This window comes from Balaenoptera acutorostrata, chromosome 6, assembly GCF_949987535.1.
Source record: "Balaenoptera acutorostrata chromosome 6, mBalAcu1.1, whole genome shotgun sequence".
Lineage (NCBI taxonomy): Eukaryota > Metazoa > Chordata > Mammalia > Artiodactyla > Balaenopteridae > Balaenoptera > Balaenoptera acutorostrata.
This window is the reverse complement of record NC_080069.1, coordinates 104,741,886-104,760,297: the sequence shown is the minus strand read 5'-3', so window position 1 is coordinate 104,760,297 and position 18,412 is coordinate 104,741,886. Positions and strand designations below refer to the sequence as shown.

Genomic DNA, 18,412 nt, shown 5'->3' with positions numbered 1-18,412 from the left:
ACACCAGGGGAAAGAAAAGTCAAGGTCGATGCCCAGATTTCAGTTTTGGTTGTGGATGTTTGCAGAAAAGGGTTAACATAGTAGACCTGAGACTGTTATCCTTAGAAAGTCTTGCTTACAGGGTTGGCTGGCAGCTGGAAACTCGATTGGTAAACAGTTCCCCACACTACAGCTTTCCACAAATGCTAAGAGCGGCTCACTGTGCCTAAACTGTTTGTATAGACGATATGGTTTATTACTGAATCTTGTCTTCCTTCTGGGAGTCTAGAATTTTGGTACATGTTAGAAGGTTTCTATGTGACTAGCCCACAATCAAAAACCTTGGGCACTGAGTGCCTAATGAGCTTTCCTGGCAGACCAGTCTCACACATGTTGTTACAACTTATTGCTGGAGGAATGTAACATGTCCCGTGTTACTCCACTGGAAGAGGACTCCTGGAATTTTGTTCCTGGTTTCCTCTGGACTTTGCTCCAGTGTGCCTTTTTCCTTTGCTGATTTTGGTGTGTATCATTTCCTTGTAATAGACCTTAGGCCTGAGTATATATATATTATATATATATATGTATATTATATATCATGCTATAACTGTATGGTAAGTCCAGTGAGTCCTTCTAGCAAATCACTGAGCCTGGGGGCAGTCTTGAGGATCCTGACACAAAATGTCATTCATCAAGAGAGGGAGCACAAGAGTAAGAACAGGTTTTGCTGGGCAGTGGGCATTGGCAGTGGGCATTGGAAGATATGAGTTCTGGTTTGGACATGTTGCATTTGTGTTCCCTGTGGGATATCTATGTTGTCTGCACTCAGGAACAAATTCTGGGCTAGGAATACAGATTTGAGCACCATCAGAATTTGGATAGCACTGATATCAAGGTAAATAAATTAGATTGCCAAGGGAGAGAGAGTATGAAATCTTGGGGACATGGATATTTAAAGGTTGGGCAATAGTAGAAGAATCCAAGGAGTTAAATGAGGAGCCAGAGAGATGGAAAGACAATAAGAGAGGGATCCCATTAACATTTATTGATGTCTTATTTGGGCTGGTCCCTCCTCCCACCCCTGCAGGTATCCCCACAGAAGTCAGAAGAAGAGTTTGTTTAAAGAAGAACAAGTTAGTTGACAGTGTAAAAAGGCAGCATGAAAGCCAAATAAGATAAGGACCGATAAACTGTTTATTAACAAAGAGGTTGTTGGTGATTTTAGTAAGAAAAGTTTCAGTGGAATAGTTCGTAAGATTCATCACAAGGGATGATAAAAGAATGGTTCTGCTGTGAAAGATAAAAGATGAAATCATATATGGGACTATGTTTGATGCAGTAAGTTTGTAATACGGTTTTTTTTTTTTAAAGGTGGTGATTTTCTTTCTTTCTTTCTTTTTTATTTTTTGAAAGCATGGGGTCCTAACCACTGGACCACCAGGGAATTCCCTGTAATACAGTTTTACTTCAATGTAATAAACTAGTGAAAAATAGGAAACTATGACTTGCTAAAGGAGAGCACCTGGACTAATCACCTTAATTTACAGATGCAGAAACTGAGGTCCAGAAAGAAGAGATGCCTTGACCAAAGTCCTGTGGATGGGCAAGGTCATTTGATGCTGTTCATATCAGAGATACAATCTTGATTTCAAAGAGACTTAGTTGCCGCTTCTGATACTGAGTGGTGGGATATATAGTCAAGGAGGTATTTGTTTGAGGTTGGAGCATGAGCAGCTTTTATAATGATTCCAGGTTTGAGATATGTCAAATGAAATGTCATTTTCATTTTCTACTAACAGTACCAGATTGGCCTCTCTTTTCGGACTGGATCAGGCAGCTGCTGGCCATGGAAATGAATTCTTCCACTACACAGCCCCAAAGCAGCCTAAGAAAGGCCAGGGAACAGCACCAACAGGTAAGTTAAGAGGTTAGGATTGGCCCCTGACAGGTTAGTTGGAATGATAAACAATCTTCTAAAAGTGACATGCCAGGTTTTCCCTCCTTGATCAGCCTGGCCAAGCTCACCACCAGTGAGGTGCATGCTGCTCTGAGCTCTGAGATCCTGAATTCCGGCGGCTAGGTAGTATGCTGCTTTTTGGAAACTGATGGAGGAAGGTCACAGGCAAGCTCTTCTGCCCCATGTGGACACCACTCTCCAAAACTTTGCTCAGGGTGCTCTACATAGGCACCGTCCAATATTTTGGAAAGAAGGAAGAGCTGCTTTTCCCATCTTTCACCTGGGTGGGTTAGATGTATGCTGACAGTGAATTTTTCCCAACTAGAGAATGATACTCAATGCTGTATCCCCTGAACATTTCATCAGGATGAACACAAGACATATTGAATGAAAATTTGTTGAACGAAAGGAGAAAAGGGGGGACTAATATTTCTAAAATACCTGCTATGTGTTTGGTCTCAGGTGCTTCACCTAGATTGTCTTATTTAATTCTCACAACAATTCTGTGAAATAAGTGAGACTACCACCATTTTAGAGGCTCAGAGAGGTTTAGGCACATGGTTAAGGTCAGACAGCAGTGAGTGACAGAGTTGAAATTTGAACCCTGATCTGACTCACTCCAAAGCTTGTCTGCCATCCTCTGCACTTTGCTGTCTTTGTGCAAGAATCTGAAGAGGAGTGAGGGACTGATAGAAATAGCCCAGAGCAGAACAGGTGGTAAGGGACATTAAATTAAATATTTGTTGAATGAAGAAGAAAGTATTGAATGTCTTTTACATGCTAGGCGCAATGCCAACACTGAGGATGTTGTTAGGATATTTAGAGTTGAACAGTTGCAACAGATACTGTATGGCCCATAGCCTAAAATATTTACTGTTTGGCCCTTTACATACAGTGTTTGCTGACCCCTGCTCTAAGTCTTACCTGTCACTTTTGGCAGCTTTGCTGTGGATTGCTGGCCCTGTTCTCCAAGCCATAACCTGGCCAGATTTCTAGTAGGCTATGCTTTTACGTTTCCTGTGGCACCTCTCTTCTCAGCAGTGTACTTCTAACTCAGTTTAAAGTGGTTGAGTTAATGAATGTGGATAAAAACAAACAATCTCAGTCCCCACCCGATGAAGTAACTTGCTTTTTAAAATTAGAAAACAACAACTATGAGTTAATTATACTTTTAAAGGGGAATTATAGAGGCATTTCAACTTAAAAATTACCTATACTACTGTCTTACGTGGGCATTTACAAATAAAGTAAAAACTTGCAATACAGGAGACGCTCTGTGTTCAAAGAGTATTTATTTAACAAGTCTTTTTGGGGAAGGAGGTGGCTGCAGCATAGTTCTTGAATCTCTTCAGATCTCTAGAAAAACAGAGCAACTGGGCAAACCTTGGATAATATTTCCAATAAAACCAATTGAAAAGGTATCCTCCTGAACCCCCCCCAATACAAGCAGGTATGGACACAAGGTTTGCATGGTGTCAACATTTGCATGGGAGAAAACAAGGAAGCAATGGGAGAATATTTGAATCTGAGAATGGGCGAACCCAAAGTAGCCAACAGGTGTTCATGGGGAATGTGGCAGGCCAAGCTGGAACTGCAAAGCATTTTGCCCATTTTAGTTACGGGTAAGTACAAGGGGTTGATGATGGTGACTAGAACAGGAGCAGTCTTGCTCCTCTGAAGTGTTGAAACTCATCCACTATGGTGACCTTCCAGGAGAGGTCCCCACCCTGAGTAGGACCTGCTGAGAGTGGAATTAAAATGAAGGAGGATCGGGATATTAAAAGTGAAGAAGAAAAGATCCAGATAAAAGTAGCTCTAGAATAGAATCAGGAAGTCTCAGGAGGAAGCCCTCTCTTCCCGCTTTTTTGAACTCTGTATGGCAACAGAAGAGTGGGTTCCATGAAGTTAGGAAAGCCACCCTGAGCCATGCCTCTGTCTAAAAGTTCAGAAAAGCAAATTTCACATAAAAGTGAACAATAGAAAAGTATCAAACTCCATGCAAAGTTATTGTAAGAGCAAGGAACAGAATAGTATCCCTACAGTGAGAGCTCTACTCTGTGAGAATGTTTCTTACTGAATAGATGAAAACTACAACCACCTATTACCATTAAGAAAATAACATAAGACATGAAATGAGAACATAAGTGAGAATTTTAAAATCTCAGAAGTAAGTGACAGGACTTAGGCAAGAATTAGAGATGTCAGAAAAATTATTTCAGAAATGAAGACTAAACTAGAAGGAACACAAGAATGAATAAACACAACAGATTATGCCTTAAGAGAAATAGAAGGTTAACAGGAGGACATTTTTAAAATAAGAATTAAAAAATTTAAGAGATAAAAAGTTTTGAAAGGAAAGTGGCCAATATTGAAGATAGCAAAGAACTTCCAACATGTGGAATATACATATGTATATTCCCTGAAGAATTAAAAAAAAAAAAATGGGGAAAACAGGCACCTAAAACTATAATTCAAGAAAACTTTCCTTGGGAAAAAAAAAAGATTTGAAAACACATATTAAAAGCAGTCCTCATGGGCAGGGAATTCAAGAATCTGTACGGTACTGATTTCCAAGGGGAAGAAATGCTTAACCAATGAGAAGATCACATGATTGTGGCATCTGACCCACTTATCCCTCTAGCAAATCCATGAGCAAGGGCGTTAAGTAGGGAGATGAGAGTGTACTGGGAAAAGTTGAACTAACCTGAAGGAGGATGCTAGGCTGACCTTGGGGAGACAGTAATTTTTCTGTGTTTCAGACTTGGCCTGATAACTGAGGCCTTAGTTCCTCCTTTTTTTGGTATTCACTGCTTCTCAGGAGGAAAGTTTTATTGTAGCATTACATCCAACTGGAAAGTACTGATTGAGTTTAAAACTATGTTGTAGGTTTTTACAAAAGAATAAGGAAAACAAGAACAACCCAGACTAGGAAAATAAGCCAACAACATAAAATGGGTGATTCATCAAAATAAAACAAAGTAAATGGCCAGTACAAATCTATAGAAAATGTTAAATTTCTCCTTCCCTGTAATCAATAAATGCAAATGAAAACAACAGTGAGGTGGCATTCCCCTTTCCCTAATGCCACCCGTATCCCATTGCTAAAGATTTAGAAAGATTATCTCCTCCTGCTGGCAGGGATGCAAAGCTGGCCTACTCATACTGCTGGTGGGAGTGTAAACTGGTAATGGCATTTCTGAAGGGTATTTGGGCAAGTTGTAACAAAACCTTAAAAATTTTCACACTCTTGCATGCCATAATTCCATTTTTGGGAATTAATTCTAAGAAAGTAATTAGAGGTACATACAAAAATGTGCGTTTTAAGGATGCTCATCATAGTGTTATTTATCATAGAGAAAAATTGGAAACAGCCCAAAGAAATGTCAAACAATAGGAAATTGGATGAATTCTAGTAGAGTCAGCATAGTATTTAACCATCAAAAAGTGTTTTTAGGACTATTTTGTGTTTCGGAGACTGTTTTGAAAAGTATAAGGAAATGCTTACACTAAGTGAAAAAAGGAGATTGTCAAATCATTAATTTTCTTTAAAAAAGATGAAAAAGCTGGAAAGTTTATGTGTATAGAAAAAGGACTAGGAATAAATACATCATATTATTAATGTTTATTTTTGGGTGGTGAGATTATAGGTTATTTTTTTTATGTGTTTCTGTATTTGCTAAGTTTTCTACAGTTGTACATGTACTCTATAACCAGAAAAAGGTATTTCAATACTGTTAACAAAATTCAACTGAGTATATTTTAAAGATCTTATTGGCTATCTTCAGCGATTCACGAATTGAGCAGCATCCAATCTAGTAGATAGGGGCTCTGACAAAATGAAAGTCTTTTATAGGCAGAAGGGAGCAGGAACCAGGCAGAAGGGGGAGTCTAGTGTAACACTAGGCAAAAAAGTGGGTTGCTTATTGCAAGGTTACTTTCCTTCAGGAGATAGCAGAGGTCTATCAAACAGATTACCTAACTAGTGCTGATCAGATCATTCTGGTTTAAGATTCCATTTCTGGGGGAGCCAGAACTGTAATTATGTTGAATCTCTGTTTGGTGGGGTGGGTCTTATCCTAAGTGACTCCATTTTGGGCCTGTTGTCTTGTTTTTAATAACAACAAAAAGAATCAAACAAGGATACTTTTGAAAATAAGTTCTTGGTTGCTGTGGCCATGCCTGTGTTCTCAACAGATTCATGTGGTGAGTGTGAATATGTGATTTACTCTAAATACATTATTTTTAAATGTTAGTGTTACTTTATACCACTGTGAAAGTAAAGTAATGGATGTAATCTGAATATCATAAGTTTTCTACCCCAGAAGTAAGGGAAGGGGAAACAACTTCATTTTTATTTATTATAGCTGTCAGAATATTGGAAGGAGAAAAGGAAGATGGAATGTGACCTTGCTTTCTAGACAGTGCTTCTCTTCCAGCCCAAAGACTTGTTTGGAGTGGAGCCAGAATCCTAGGTTCTAGTCCTAGGCTTGCTACTGTCATTGTGCAAGGCACTTTGGGGGCTTAGAGCCTCAGTTTCCTCATCCCCAGACATGGCCATAGGGCCATTTTGTGGATCAAATGAGGACAATGGTCATGAAAGCATTGTAACACTAACTGCAAGGCTAAAGAAGAATTTTGAAGCTGCTTTAATGGTTAAAAATCAGTTTCAAGCAAGAAATGAATGACAACTTTGTTTTCTGCTTCATCTCTTCGTCTTCAGGAAATCAGGCGACACCAAAAACAGCACCCGCCACAGCAGGCACTTCCACAGTATTGGTTGCAACAGCAGTCCATGCATATCGCTAGTAAGTAGCAGAGAAGGAACACTTTATAAAGTTGGTGGGTGTGTGGGTTAAGCTCCTGCTTTTTGCAGTAAGCCTTTCAGTTCATTGCAAAATGGCTACTCAGTCCTGCCATAGACAAAGTATCAGTAATGCTTTTTAATGTTTCATTTGGAGAATTTTGCACACAAAACTTTGAAGAGCCATTATCTTGTGCTCTCTCTAGGAACTGCTTATACCCTCAACAACTGCCTTTTTAAGCGCTCAAAGAAAGCCACTCCACTGAGATATCATGAATAGTAGATGTTGAAAGAGTAAAGAAGTTGTATATGAGCTTTAAATTATAAACTGCTCACCTCTGTCCCTTTCTAGAGGCTGAATGACTAGATTCCCCTCTTTATATGGCAGAAAAGAAAGCTGGTTCTACTTAGTTGAAGGAAGTATTAATACCTGTTTTTCTTGCTTCTATAGCACAAATGGTCAATATGTAAAGCAGGGCAAATTTGGTGCTGCAGTCCTGGGAAATCACACAGCCAGAGAGGTAAGATTGCCTCCTTGTCTTATGTATATTCAAGTGTCCCAAATCATATCAGTGAGCTGGTTTTTATCGGGACTTTTCTGATATCTTACATATCAGAGGATTAGATTGATTGTTTGTACTGAATGTGAATTTTTAATGTTAGGTATATAATAACATTTATAGTCACATTTTGCTTACTGTTTTGCATTAAAACAAATTCAACCGCTCAAAATCATTAAGTTTGACCTTTGTGAAATGGATCTAGCTTAAGAATTTGGAGAGTTTCAGAGTAAACCATTTACCGAGGACATCCTTTTTTTAGGTAGTGAACAACATTTAGTGTACCACTTCGAGCATGACCACCATTTATCCTTTGAAAGTTTGATGAGTTGGGTAGTCGATCACACAGCAAAATATTGGTTTGAGTCAAAAAGATGTGGATAGAAGTGCGGAGACTGATTTCCTTGTGTGGGTTGTGTCTAGCTTCAAATTCTGCTCCAGAAGGTTTTGAACATTGTTGAAGTACGCATAAGAAATAATAAAGGGCTTCCCTGGTGGCCCAGTGGTTAAGAATCCGCCTGCCAATGCAGGGGACATGGGTTCGAGCCCCGGTCCGGGAAGATCCCACATGCCGTGGAGCAACTAAGCCCATGCGCCGCAACTACTGAGCCCGCGCTCTAGAGCCCACAAGCCACAACTACTGAAGCCCGCACGCCTAGAGCCTGTGCTCCGCAACAAGAGAAGCCACTGCAATGAGTAGCCCTTGCACTGCAACAAAGAGTAGCCCCCACTCGCTGCAACTAGAGAAAGCCCGTGCATAGCAATGAAGACCCAATGCAGCCAAAAAGTAAACAAACACAAACAAATAAATAAAATAAATCTATTAAAAATAATAATAGAATTTCAGAAGTCCAGGTAACATGGAGTCCATGCACCTCAGAGACTCTGAGACACTGAGACAGAAGATGACCTGTTCAGGGTAACTAACATAATGGACAACACTCATTTGTATTAAAAACAAACAAACAAAAAGCTTAATTTTGGAAATTTGGAAACACCTATAAAAATAGTGGGTCTAGAATAACAAACACCCAGATACCCATTACCAGACTCTAGCAGTTATTAATTTTGTTTCATCTCAACTGCAGCCTGTTTTTCTTCTTCCCCTGCTCAGATTATTTTGAATAAATCTCCAGCATACAATTTTAGCTATAAATATTTTAGTATGTATCTCTACAAGGTAAGGATTTTTAAAAACACAACCATTACGCCATTATCGCACCTGAACAAAACCTACAATAATTCTTTGATCTCATTCACTACCAGTTAGCATTCAAATTTCCCTGATTATCTCTCTCTCCCTTTTTTTTAAAACAGTTTGTTTTAATCTAATAAGGTCCATGCATTGTAGTTGGTTACTATGTTCCTTAAAACTCTTTCATTCTCCCATTGGGAGGTAAATAATGTCTGATTGTCTCTCATTTTGTTATGTTAGCAGCCATTGTTTATTATTATCTAGATCTATTAATTCATTAATAGATGAATTAATTGCCATTGGATTTCAAAAATCTGGTATTGGGACTTCATCACCCTTCACCTCCAGATAGGATGTAGCTTTTTGTGGCAGGCAACATTCCTACTGTGACAATTATAAAAAGACAGATAAATTGCAAAAATTATATTTTAAAATTCATTAGAGAGCTATGGAAATTATGAGGACTAGATGAACTAAAATTTTGAGAGGAAAGAGCCAATGAGCTGAGTGTTTCCTTCCCTTGGGACCTTTGCTGATGCTAAGGAGTAGACTAAACATCAGGTATGTCCCAAACAGAGAGAGAGAACTGGGGGAAAGAGACATTGGTAAAAACTAGAGGAGCTCCAAACACAAGATCCGTTTTTCCCCATGGGACATTTAATGAGTTTGGGGGTGCTGTGGAAGTCCAAGAGCTGTGCCAGAAAGGCAGAGGGAAACTTCTGCAATCTTGTGGGGCATAGGAGATAAAATCCTACTGTAGGGTGGGAAAGCAACAACCTTCCTCTCAATACATTTGCTAGATTTTGAACTTCATGGGGAGGAGGCTAAAGAATCTCAGCTCAGAATCTCTGATGGGCAGAAAAGTCAAGACTGAGGAGTCAGAGACCTTTCAGACTCTTAATCAAAAGCCTACGAAGATAGTGCTCGAGAGTAGGGACAACCAGAAATGGACCAACTCTTAATAAATCTGTGATCCTTTCCTGACCAGCTCAGTCTATAAGATTAGCTCCTCACTCTATCTGCTTCACATAGGGTAAAGAGAGTCCTTTCTGGTGCAAGATTGTATATGAGCCCCCATAGTCAGTCCCTCCCTCCCTTCTGGGGTTGAATTTTAATTTCTGTGTGTGTGTGTGTGTGTGTATGTGTGTGTATAGTAAATATATAGGAGACATAAAATGTGCCATTTTAACCATTTTTAAGTGTACAGTTCAGTTGCATAAATTACGTTCACAGTATTGAGCAACCATCACCACTATTTCCACTTTTTTGTCACCCCAAACAGAAAATCTGTAATCATGAAGCAATAACTCCCCATCCCCCTTCCCTTATTCTCTGGTAACCTCTAATCTACTTTCTATCTCTATGAATTTGCCTACCCCAGGTATTTCATATAAGTGGAATCATACAATGTTTGTCTGGCTTATTTCACTTAGCAGAATGTTTTCTCAAGATTCATCCATGTTGTAGCATGTATCAGAACTTCATTATTTTTTTATGGCTGAATAATATTCTATTGTATGTATATAACACATTTAATTTATCCATTCATCATTTGATGGACACTTGGTTGTTTCCACTTTTTGACTATTGTGAATAACAGGCAGTGAACATTGATGTATAAGTGTATGTTTGAGTCCCTGTTTTCAGTTCTTTGGCGTGTATACTAGGAGTGAAATTGCTTTGTCATATGGTAATTCCTTGTTTAGCTTTTTGAGGAACCGCCAGACTGTTTCTACAGCATCCATACTGTTTTACATTCCCACAAGCAATATATGAGGGTTCCAGTTTCTCTACTACCCTGCCAACACTTTATTATTTTTCCTTTTTTTTTATAGCCATTCTAATAAGTGTGAAGTGGTACCTTATAGTGATTTTAATTAGCATTACCCTAATGCCTAATGATGTTGAACATCTTTTCATGTACCTGTTGGCCATTTGTATATCTCGTAGTCACCCCTCATACAAATAAAAACACCAACAAAATAAAGACATAGATAATTATAGTTAAAGAGTAGGGTCAAAATGAGAAGAGATTAAAGTGGATGGTGAGAAGATGTAATTTAAACTCTAAGCTTTAAGGGATGAACTGAGTTTTGACCTGTATGAAGCATGACTCCTGACATCTTACTGCTGATTTTGTATTGCCTTTTAATTTCTGTTCTCTCTTTTTTTCCTGCCCATCTTTGCTTGAGTACAGTATAGGATTCTTCTTTATATCAGTCAGCAACAGCCAGTTACTGTTGCCAGGATTCATCTGAACTTTGAGCTAATGGTAAGGCTTCCTGTATTGGTATCATCAATCCTTTGGGATTGGTTTATAGGAGAGATTGATCTGTGCATACCTGGTGGGAATTAGATCCACTACTTCCGCTCTGGAGAGCAGAGTGGATAGCTTTTTTTTTTTTTCTTTTTTGGGCTGTGCCTTGTGGCTTGCGGGGATCTTAGCTCCCCGACCAGGGATTAAACCCGGGGCCCCAGCAGTGAGAGCACCAAGTCCTAACCACTGAACTGCCAGGGAATTCCCCAGAGTGGATATCTTAACAGAACCTCTTGGAAAGGTCTCTTGGCTGCCTTCTGGGAATGTGGACTAAGGGGTGATTGGTGGAGGGTGGGAGGGAAGAAGAAAGTTCCCTGATAGCTCTCTTTGGGTCCACCTGAGTCAAGGCCCTTCTACATGAGCTTAGGCAGCCAGATTTATCTGCTATGCTGCCTGCAGTTGAGTTATCCCAACATTTCTCCTTTCCCCAGGTTCGGCCCAATAACTATAGCACCTTTTATGATGACCAGAGACAAAACTGGTCCATCATGTTTGAGTCTGAAAAGGCTGCTGTGGAGTTCAATAAACAGGTAATATCTATATATTTTTTAGTGACAAGCATTAAAAAAACCGCTAAATTCATCAGTTGAGCTTACTGTATTTTAGGGAAATAATAAGAATACTTATTGAAATTGCTTGAAAATGAGACTTTAAGGAGAAAAAAAAAAGGCTAAATGTAAACTTACATCTTTAAAACACTTTCCACTTCATAAATTATCTTAAGGAATAAACACAACTATCTTTTTAAAATAGTGGTTTAAGAGAATTTTTTAAAGTTATTTCATGGTCATTATAGAAAATTTAGAAAAGCATTTAAAAAAAAAAACATTCATAATCTTACTACCCAAAGTAATCACTGTTAATATGTTACATTTCTTTTTTTTTTCTATTCATAAGTTACATAAGTAGTTATAGTCCTTAAAGAGTTCTTGCTTATTTTATTTAATGATGTAAAATGCATCTTTCCCCACCTCATGAAAAATTATTTAGAAACATTTGAAAGCTGCATAACATGAATGTTCCTTAATTTATTTAATCATTCCCTTACTTTTAGGCAGTTAGATTATTTTCAGTCTCTGAGATAAATGATACTGTAGTGAGCATCTTTGTGTACAAATCTGTCTTTTTTTTCCCCTCTGATTATTTCCTTAGGCTAGAAGAAGTGAAAGATTGAATCAAAGGGTCCATATATTTTTAGGTTCTGTATACACTTTGGCACACTGCTTTTCAGAGAGATTGTACTATTTTACATCCCTGTCAGTTCTCTCTCTATGCCTTTGCCAACATTTAGAATTACTATCTTTTTTCCTTCTTAGTCTTATTTGCTTGATAAAAAATGACTTCTCATTGTTTTAGTTAGCATTTATGTGATTGCGATAATGAAACTTTTTTAAAGAAAATGAGTAGCAAGTTTCTAAGGTATACTATGTTTAAACATTGACTATAGAAAAATTATTCATAAAGATGTATCTGACTTCCTTGCCTAGGATCTGTGCTAAGATAATATGGGTAAATCTGTAGGTGGTAGAGAGATGGATTCTGGGAATACAGCATGGTTTTGTAAAGGGCCTTTACTTTATTGTCTTTAGAAATGCATTTTGAAATTTTTTAGAGGCTCCCCTAGCTTTCATAGGTTCCCAAACACTGAAGCAGTAAATCAGTATAGTAATGATAGCTAATGCTTATTGTGTACTTACTGTTATTTGCCAGGCACTGTGCCAAGTACTCTACTTGTATTAGCTCAGTCTTCATAACTACCCTAGGAAATATGCAAAGCTTTTATCTCCATCTTACAAAAAACCTCTGAAATAAGGTTCACAGGAGTTAAGTTATTTGGCTGAGGTCACAAGTTAATAAGTGGCAGTGCCCAGATCTGTACCCAGACAGTCTGACTCCAAAACCATACTTCTGAGGCACTTTGATTCCTGGCAAGATTACTGACTTTGGAATGGTTTACTTCTAAACATGTAATCTGTTTTGCTAGTGGGTGCCACTGTTTGGAAAAGAACATTAGCAATAACTGAGTGAGTACTTACTGAGCTTAAAGTAAGTTTATGCTGCTTTGATTTCATCGCACAGGTATGCATCGCCAAGTGCAACAGCACCTCTTCCCTGGATTCAGTGCTGTCACAGGACCTTATTGTAGTAGAAGGCCCTGCTGTAGAAGTTGGTGATTCTTTGGAATTGGCCTATACCAGCTGGCTCTTTCAGAATCACGGACTGGGCCAGGTAAGAAAATGTACCCTGCAAGTTCTTTTGTAATTTAAATAGCATGAGAGCTATTCAAATGTAAGGTATTATTACTATGAATTGCTGCTTTTGGCAAATAGAAATCTTTTAGGAGCCCTGCTTTAGTCTCTACAACTGCTTTTGGGGCATAGCCATGAAATGCTAATGTATAAAATCTGCTCAGTGCCACTATGTCTCTTCTACTTAGAGAAAGGAAACCAGTTTTGCAAGTATCATTTTTGGTAATTGTTCATATGTATGTCTCTTCCTATACCAGTTTTAAACTTGAATATATTCTTATGGGATTAGGTCTTAAAACTTTTTAGACTTTCCTCACAGTTGTTTCTCCGTTTTTCTTATACTAGATACTGTGAATAGATTGGGCTTGTTTTGTTTTTATATTATTAAGCCCTCAAAAGTAGTGTGGTATGATAGAAAGAGCTTTCGACTATGAGTCCAAAAAATGTGGATTCAGGTCCCAATTTTATCCTAACTTGACCTTCTCGAGTCATTTAAGCTCTTAATTTTTTTTTCCTGTGAATGGAGCTTAGTGGTGCTCACCGTGCTTTCTTGGCAGGATGGCTGTTGGCATCAAATGAGATAATTTATTTGAAAATTCTTTATAGATGAAAATATTTTTAAACACTTGGTAGGAGAAGTTTATTTTTTTCTAAACCTGGAAAATCCTTGCCTCAGAGATATTCAGTGTGATAACACCTTTAGCCATGATGTGGTCTCTTCTTTTCAGGTCTTTTAAGAAGTATTTTTCCAGTCTATTTGACATTACCTATTTCAGAAGTACTGTGCTGGTGTGTATTAAGTTGAATATCATAATGATTATTATTATTTTTGAAATTGGCTAATCTTGTTTATTTTGATCAACTTTCAGGTTTTTGACTCCACTGCTAACAAAGATAAGCTGCTTCGCCTGAAAGTAGGATCAGGAAAAGTCATCAAGGTAAAGGCTTAACTGTGTTCTTATTATATATGGGTTTATCAGTTGCAGTGGGCTTAATTTAGAGTGAATTTTGTAAAATTTCTAACCTGGGTATATTTTTGGAGAATCTGGAAAGGCTTGGTTAAAAAAATAGGAAGAGAAAAATGTGCTACGTTACCTACATTTGGGAAATTTTTACCTGTGAGACAATATATTGAAGAAGGGTACATTTCTTTTCTCTAGTCCCTACATTTTATTTTTCATCCTGTGGTTCTGAGGGAACTATTAAATTCTTCCTATCGCCTAATTGAGAAAGAGGTGAAACTGTTTCTTCTAGAAGTATATCGTAATGGGTGATTCTGATCTGACTGGAATGCTTTAAATCATGGTGGGAAGCAAGTACAACATAGCAGGAGGAACACTGGGATTGGAGTCTGAGGACCTGGGTTCATGTTGTGAATTTCTTCGTCAGCAACTGTGGAAGTATTTTATAAAGTAAAGAGTATTTTAGGGACTTCCCTGGTGGTCCAGTGGTCAAGACTCCACACTCCCAATGCAGGGGCCCTGGGTTCAATCCCTGGTCAGGGAACTAGATCCCGCATGCTGCAACTAAAGCCTGCATGCCGCAACTAAAGATCCAGCACGTGGCAACAAAGATCCCATGTGCTGCAATTAAGACCTGGCGCAGCCAAATAAATAAATATTAAAAAAAAAAAGAGTATTTTACACATGTGGGGTATCATTGTGTCAGGACATACTGATGCATTGTGAAGTACTCATTTATCCATGTGGCAGAATGGTTTTCTCCATAGCTTTGTTTATGACTCCTTTTCCCAGAATCCTTTGGAAACTTTTTCCTGTAGATCATAGCAGTTGGGGCATGACCCTTAAAGTTAGACTCATCTAGTGCTGAAATCTTGGCTTAACAATTTACTAACTGATCTTGGGCTAATTACTTAACCTCCTTAAGCCTTAATTTTCTCTTCTGTAAAATGGAGATACTGCTACTAACCTTATGAAGTTATTTTAGGGATTAAACAACATAATGGAAGTAAAGCACTTAGCAAAGTACTTAGAAAAATGTGTTTACTAAGTGATAGCTTTTATTTCTATTTTAATGCCATTCTTCTGTTCCAATTTCTCTTATCATCTAAGGTAAGTGTACTTCATACAGCCCCAGATATGCTGGCTTTTACAAGTGAATTGAGAAGCAGTATTCTAGATGTTCTTATAACCAGTGGGGAGGGAGGAATATAAACCCAATGATCCTGTGCTTTGTTTTGTCGTATGAAAAGGTTTGTATCTGATGAGCTTTTCCTCTTCTCTGATTCCTAAAGAGCTGGGAGGATGGAATGGTGGGCATGAAAAAAGGAGGGAAGCGGTTGCTTATCATCCCTCCAGCCTGCGCTGCTGGCTCTGAAGGGGTAATAGGATGGACTCCATCAACAGACTCGATCCTGGTGTTCGAGGTGGAGATTAGGCGGGTGAGTGAAATTGTGCTGTGTTGTGTTTGATGAGTCCTTTTTGCTAGTTAAGTAAAATGAATAAATAAATGTGTCAGAAAAGATTCTGAAGATCTTTTTTTTTTTTAAGTAGAAATGGTATAGTTGGAAGGAACAACAGCTTTGGAATCTAAAGGCCAAGGTTTATGTCCTTCTTGGCTCTGTATTCATAGTCACTTCTCTACACTAACCTTCTTTTTATTTTATCTGTAAAATAGTGATTCCTGCCCAATGTTCACACCTTTTGATTTAGTAATGCTTTGGCTACAAGTGTATGCTATCAGTATGTTTACATAAGAGTGCAAAGATACCTGTATATAGATAGATAAATAGAGATAGATACATAGTTTCCTCCCTCTGCCACGTTGTTTGTGATAGTAAAAAACTGGAAACAGCTTAAGTGTCTATTACTATGAGGCTGGTTAAATTATGGTTCTTCATAGAGTGGACTTCTATGTAGTTCTTAAAGAATATCCAAAATCTACTTTTAAGTGAAAGAAGCAAGTTGCTAAACAGTATGGGGGAACTTCCCTGGTGGTCCAGTGGTAAAGAATCCGCCTTACAATGCAGGGGACGTGGGTTTGATCCCTGGTCAGGGAACTAAGATCCCACATGCCGGGGGGCAACTAAGCCCGTGTGCCACGACTACTGAGCTCCTGCGCCACGAGAGAGCCCGCGTGCCGCAAACTACAGAGCCCACGCACCCTGGAACCCACACTCCACAACTAGAGAAAACCCACACGCCACGACTAGGGAGAAGACTGCGCACACGACAAAGAGCCTGCACCCCGCAGCGAAAGATCCCGCATGCCTCAGTGAAGATCCTGCATGCCACAACTAAGACCCGATGTAGCCAAAAATAAATTAAAACAAACAAACAAAAAACAGTATGGGTAGTATGATCTTGTGTTTGTGTGTGTGTGTGTGTGTGTGTGTGTATACAAATGAATATATGTATATGCTTATATATTCATATAAAATTTCTGGAGGCATTAAAAGAAATGAAATGATTTTCTCTGGAGAATGGAAATGGAGTTCAGAAACTTCTACTTTTTTACATTCTACCCTTTGTACCATTTAAAAATTTTATCAAGAATAATTTCTATAATAAAGTTTGTAACAAATTGTGGTTAATTAGTGTTCCCCCTCCCCCCCCACCAAAAAAAAAGACTGTTTGCTTTATACTGTGATTATTAGGTCTGAATGTGATAATGTTTGTGACTATAAAGTACAATGCAAATAAATATTATGACCATCCTCATTGTGGTGATTATTCGAATCTGCTGCAACAAAGGATATGCATTTTTTATCAATGACTCTTTCCTAATTGGACACCCTTATCTCTGGTTGGCATTCTAGCCCTCTTTGACTGACTTGCTTCCAGCTGCCTTTTTCACAGCTTTTATATTCTTTCTCAATTTTCCTTTGAGTTTGAGGAAGTCAAGGGTGGTAATAGATAACAAACCATTTTGAATCCATTAAGACTGACATTTTGTAAACATAAGAAAAAAATACCCTATTTTACCAATAATCAAAGAATTACAAATTGATTATTAAACTGACAAGGCTGGGGGAGTTCCCTGGTGGCCTAGTGGTTAGGATTCTGGCTTTCACTGCCGTGGCTCACATTCAGTCCCTGGTCGGGGAACAGAGATTCCGCAAGCTGTGAGACGTGGCCAAAAAAAAAAAAACCTGACAAGGCTGATACAGAACGATAATACCCAATGTGACAAGAGTGTTAAGAAAGATTTATATACTACTTACGGAGTATAAAGTAGTTGTCCTTTACAGTGTGAAATTTAATGGTATATATCAAAAGTTTTAAAAATAAGCATACCTTTTATCTAACAGTTTCACTTCTGGGAATTTGTATTTTGGAAATGATTATGTGCGAAGAGAGAGAAAGCTATTCTTAGAAGTATTGTTTGTATAGAAAAAATTAGAAATAAATTGAATATCCAACAACTAGGAATTGGTGAAATATATTTTATGATAACATAGATATTTATGACTTGTGTTCCCAAAATCCTTTGGAGACTTTTTCCTGTAGATGATAGCAGTTAAGGGCATGACCCTTAGACATACTCTTCAGTAGTTAAAAATGATGTTGTCGATTAATAATTTAGTTAATGTGGAAATATGTTAATAAATCAGTGAGTGAGCAAAGCAGGGTACAAAACAGTATGGCCCCATTGTTATAAAACACACACACACACACACACACACACAGATAATATAAGTGCGAAATATTACATCCAAGATTCTAACAACGTTATTGCTTAGTGGTTGAATTGCAGGTGATTGTTACCTTTTTTTTCTCTTTTGGCTTATCTACATTTTCTGATTTGCCTACAGTGAATAGGTAATGACTTGTATAATGAAGAATAAGTAAAATGAAAGGAGAATGGAGGGGGAAGCATGCCTTTTTTTGTGGTCTATTAACCTGTTCCATCTGTGGTTGATCTTTCCCTAGGTCAAATTTGCTAGAGATTCCGGCTCTGATGGGCACAGTGTTAGTTCCCGGGATTCTGCAGCCCCTTCACCCATACCTGGTGCTGACAACCTCTCTGCTGATCCTGTTGTGTCACCGTCCACATCTGTTCCTTTCAAATCAGGGTAAGATACTGGAGTTGTATAAAGCTCTTTTATTGTCCATGTAAATGATTCTTAGAGGGGTTCAGAAATAGGGGTATAGTTGAAAACTAAAATAATTTTAAATAATTGGGAAAAAATGGGATGCGGGAAATGGGGAAAGTAATTGCATCAGATTTTCTGACAAAGGATTAATATTCATACTCTATAAAAGCACTAACTTAGATATAAAAGAATACCTGCCAAACTCTGGAAGAAAATCGGGCAGAAGGCATAAACACAAAATATATATCCAAGGAAAGAAATGTAAATAATAAGCATTTGAATGGAAAATTGTCCATCT

The 18,412-nt window shown here is 38.2% G+C and overlaps 1 protein-coding gene across 7 annotated transcripts in view; it reads left to right on the top strand.

Moving 5' to 3' along the window:
- FKBP15 (FKBP prolyl isomerase family member 15) overlaps positions 1 to 18,412 on the top strand; it is a 55,133-nt gene that overhangs the window by 6,698 nt on the left and 30,023 nt on the right. For 6 of the 7 annotated variants that reach the window (XM_028165471.2, XM_007178186.2, XM_028165472.2 and 3 more), the window contains exons 2-10: positions 1,779 to 1,894; positions 6,657 to 6,741; positions 7,189 to 7,258; positions 10,690 to 10,764; positions 11,241 to 11,339; positions 12,889 to 13,038; positions 13,928 to 13,996; positions 15,313 to 15,459; positions 17,951 to 18,093. In XM_028165471.2, the coding sequence (XP_028021272.2) occupies positions 1,779 to 1,894; positions 6,657 to 6,741; positions 7,189 to 7,258; positions 10,690 to 10,764; positions 11,241 to 11,339; positions 12,889 to 13,038; positions 13,928 to 13,996; positions 15,313 to 15,459; positions 17,951 to 18,093 (954 nt within the window). The remainder of the gene's footprint in view (positions 1 to 1,778; positions 1,895 to 6,656; positions 6,742 to 7,188; positions 7,259 to 10,689; positions 10,765 to 11,240; positions 11,340 to 12,888; positions 13,039 to 13,927; positions 13,997 to 15,312; positions 15,460 to 17,950; positions 18,094 to 18,412) is intronic. The other variant, XM_028165473.2, reaches the window with a different exon arrangement.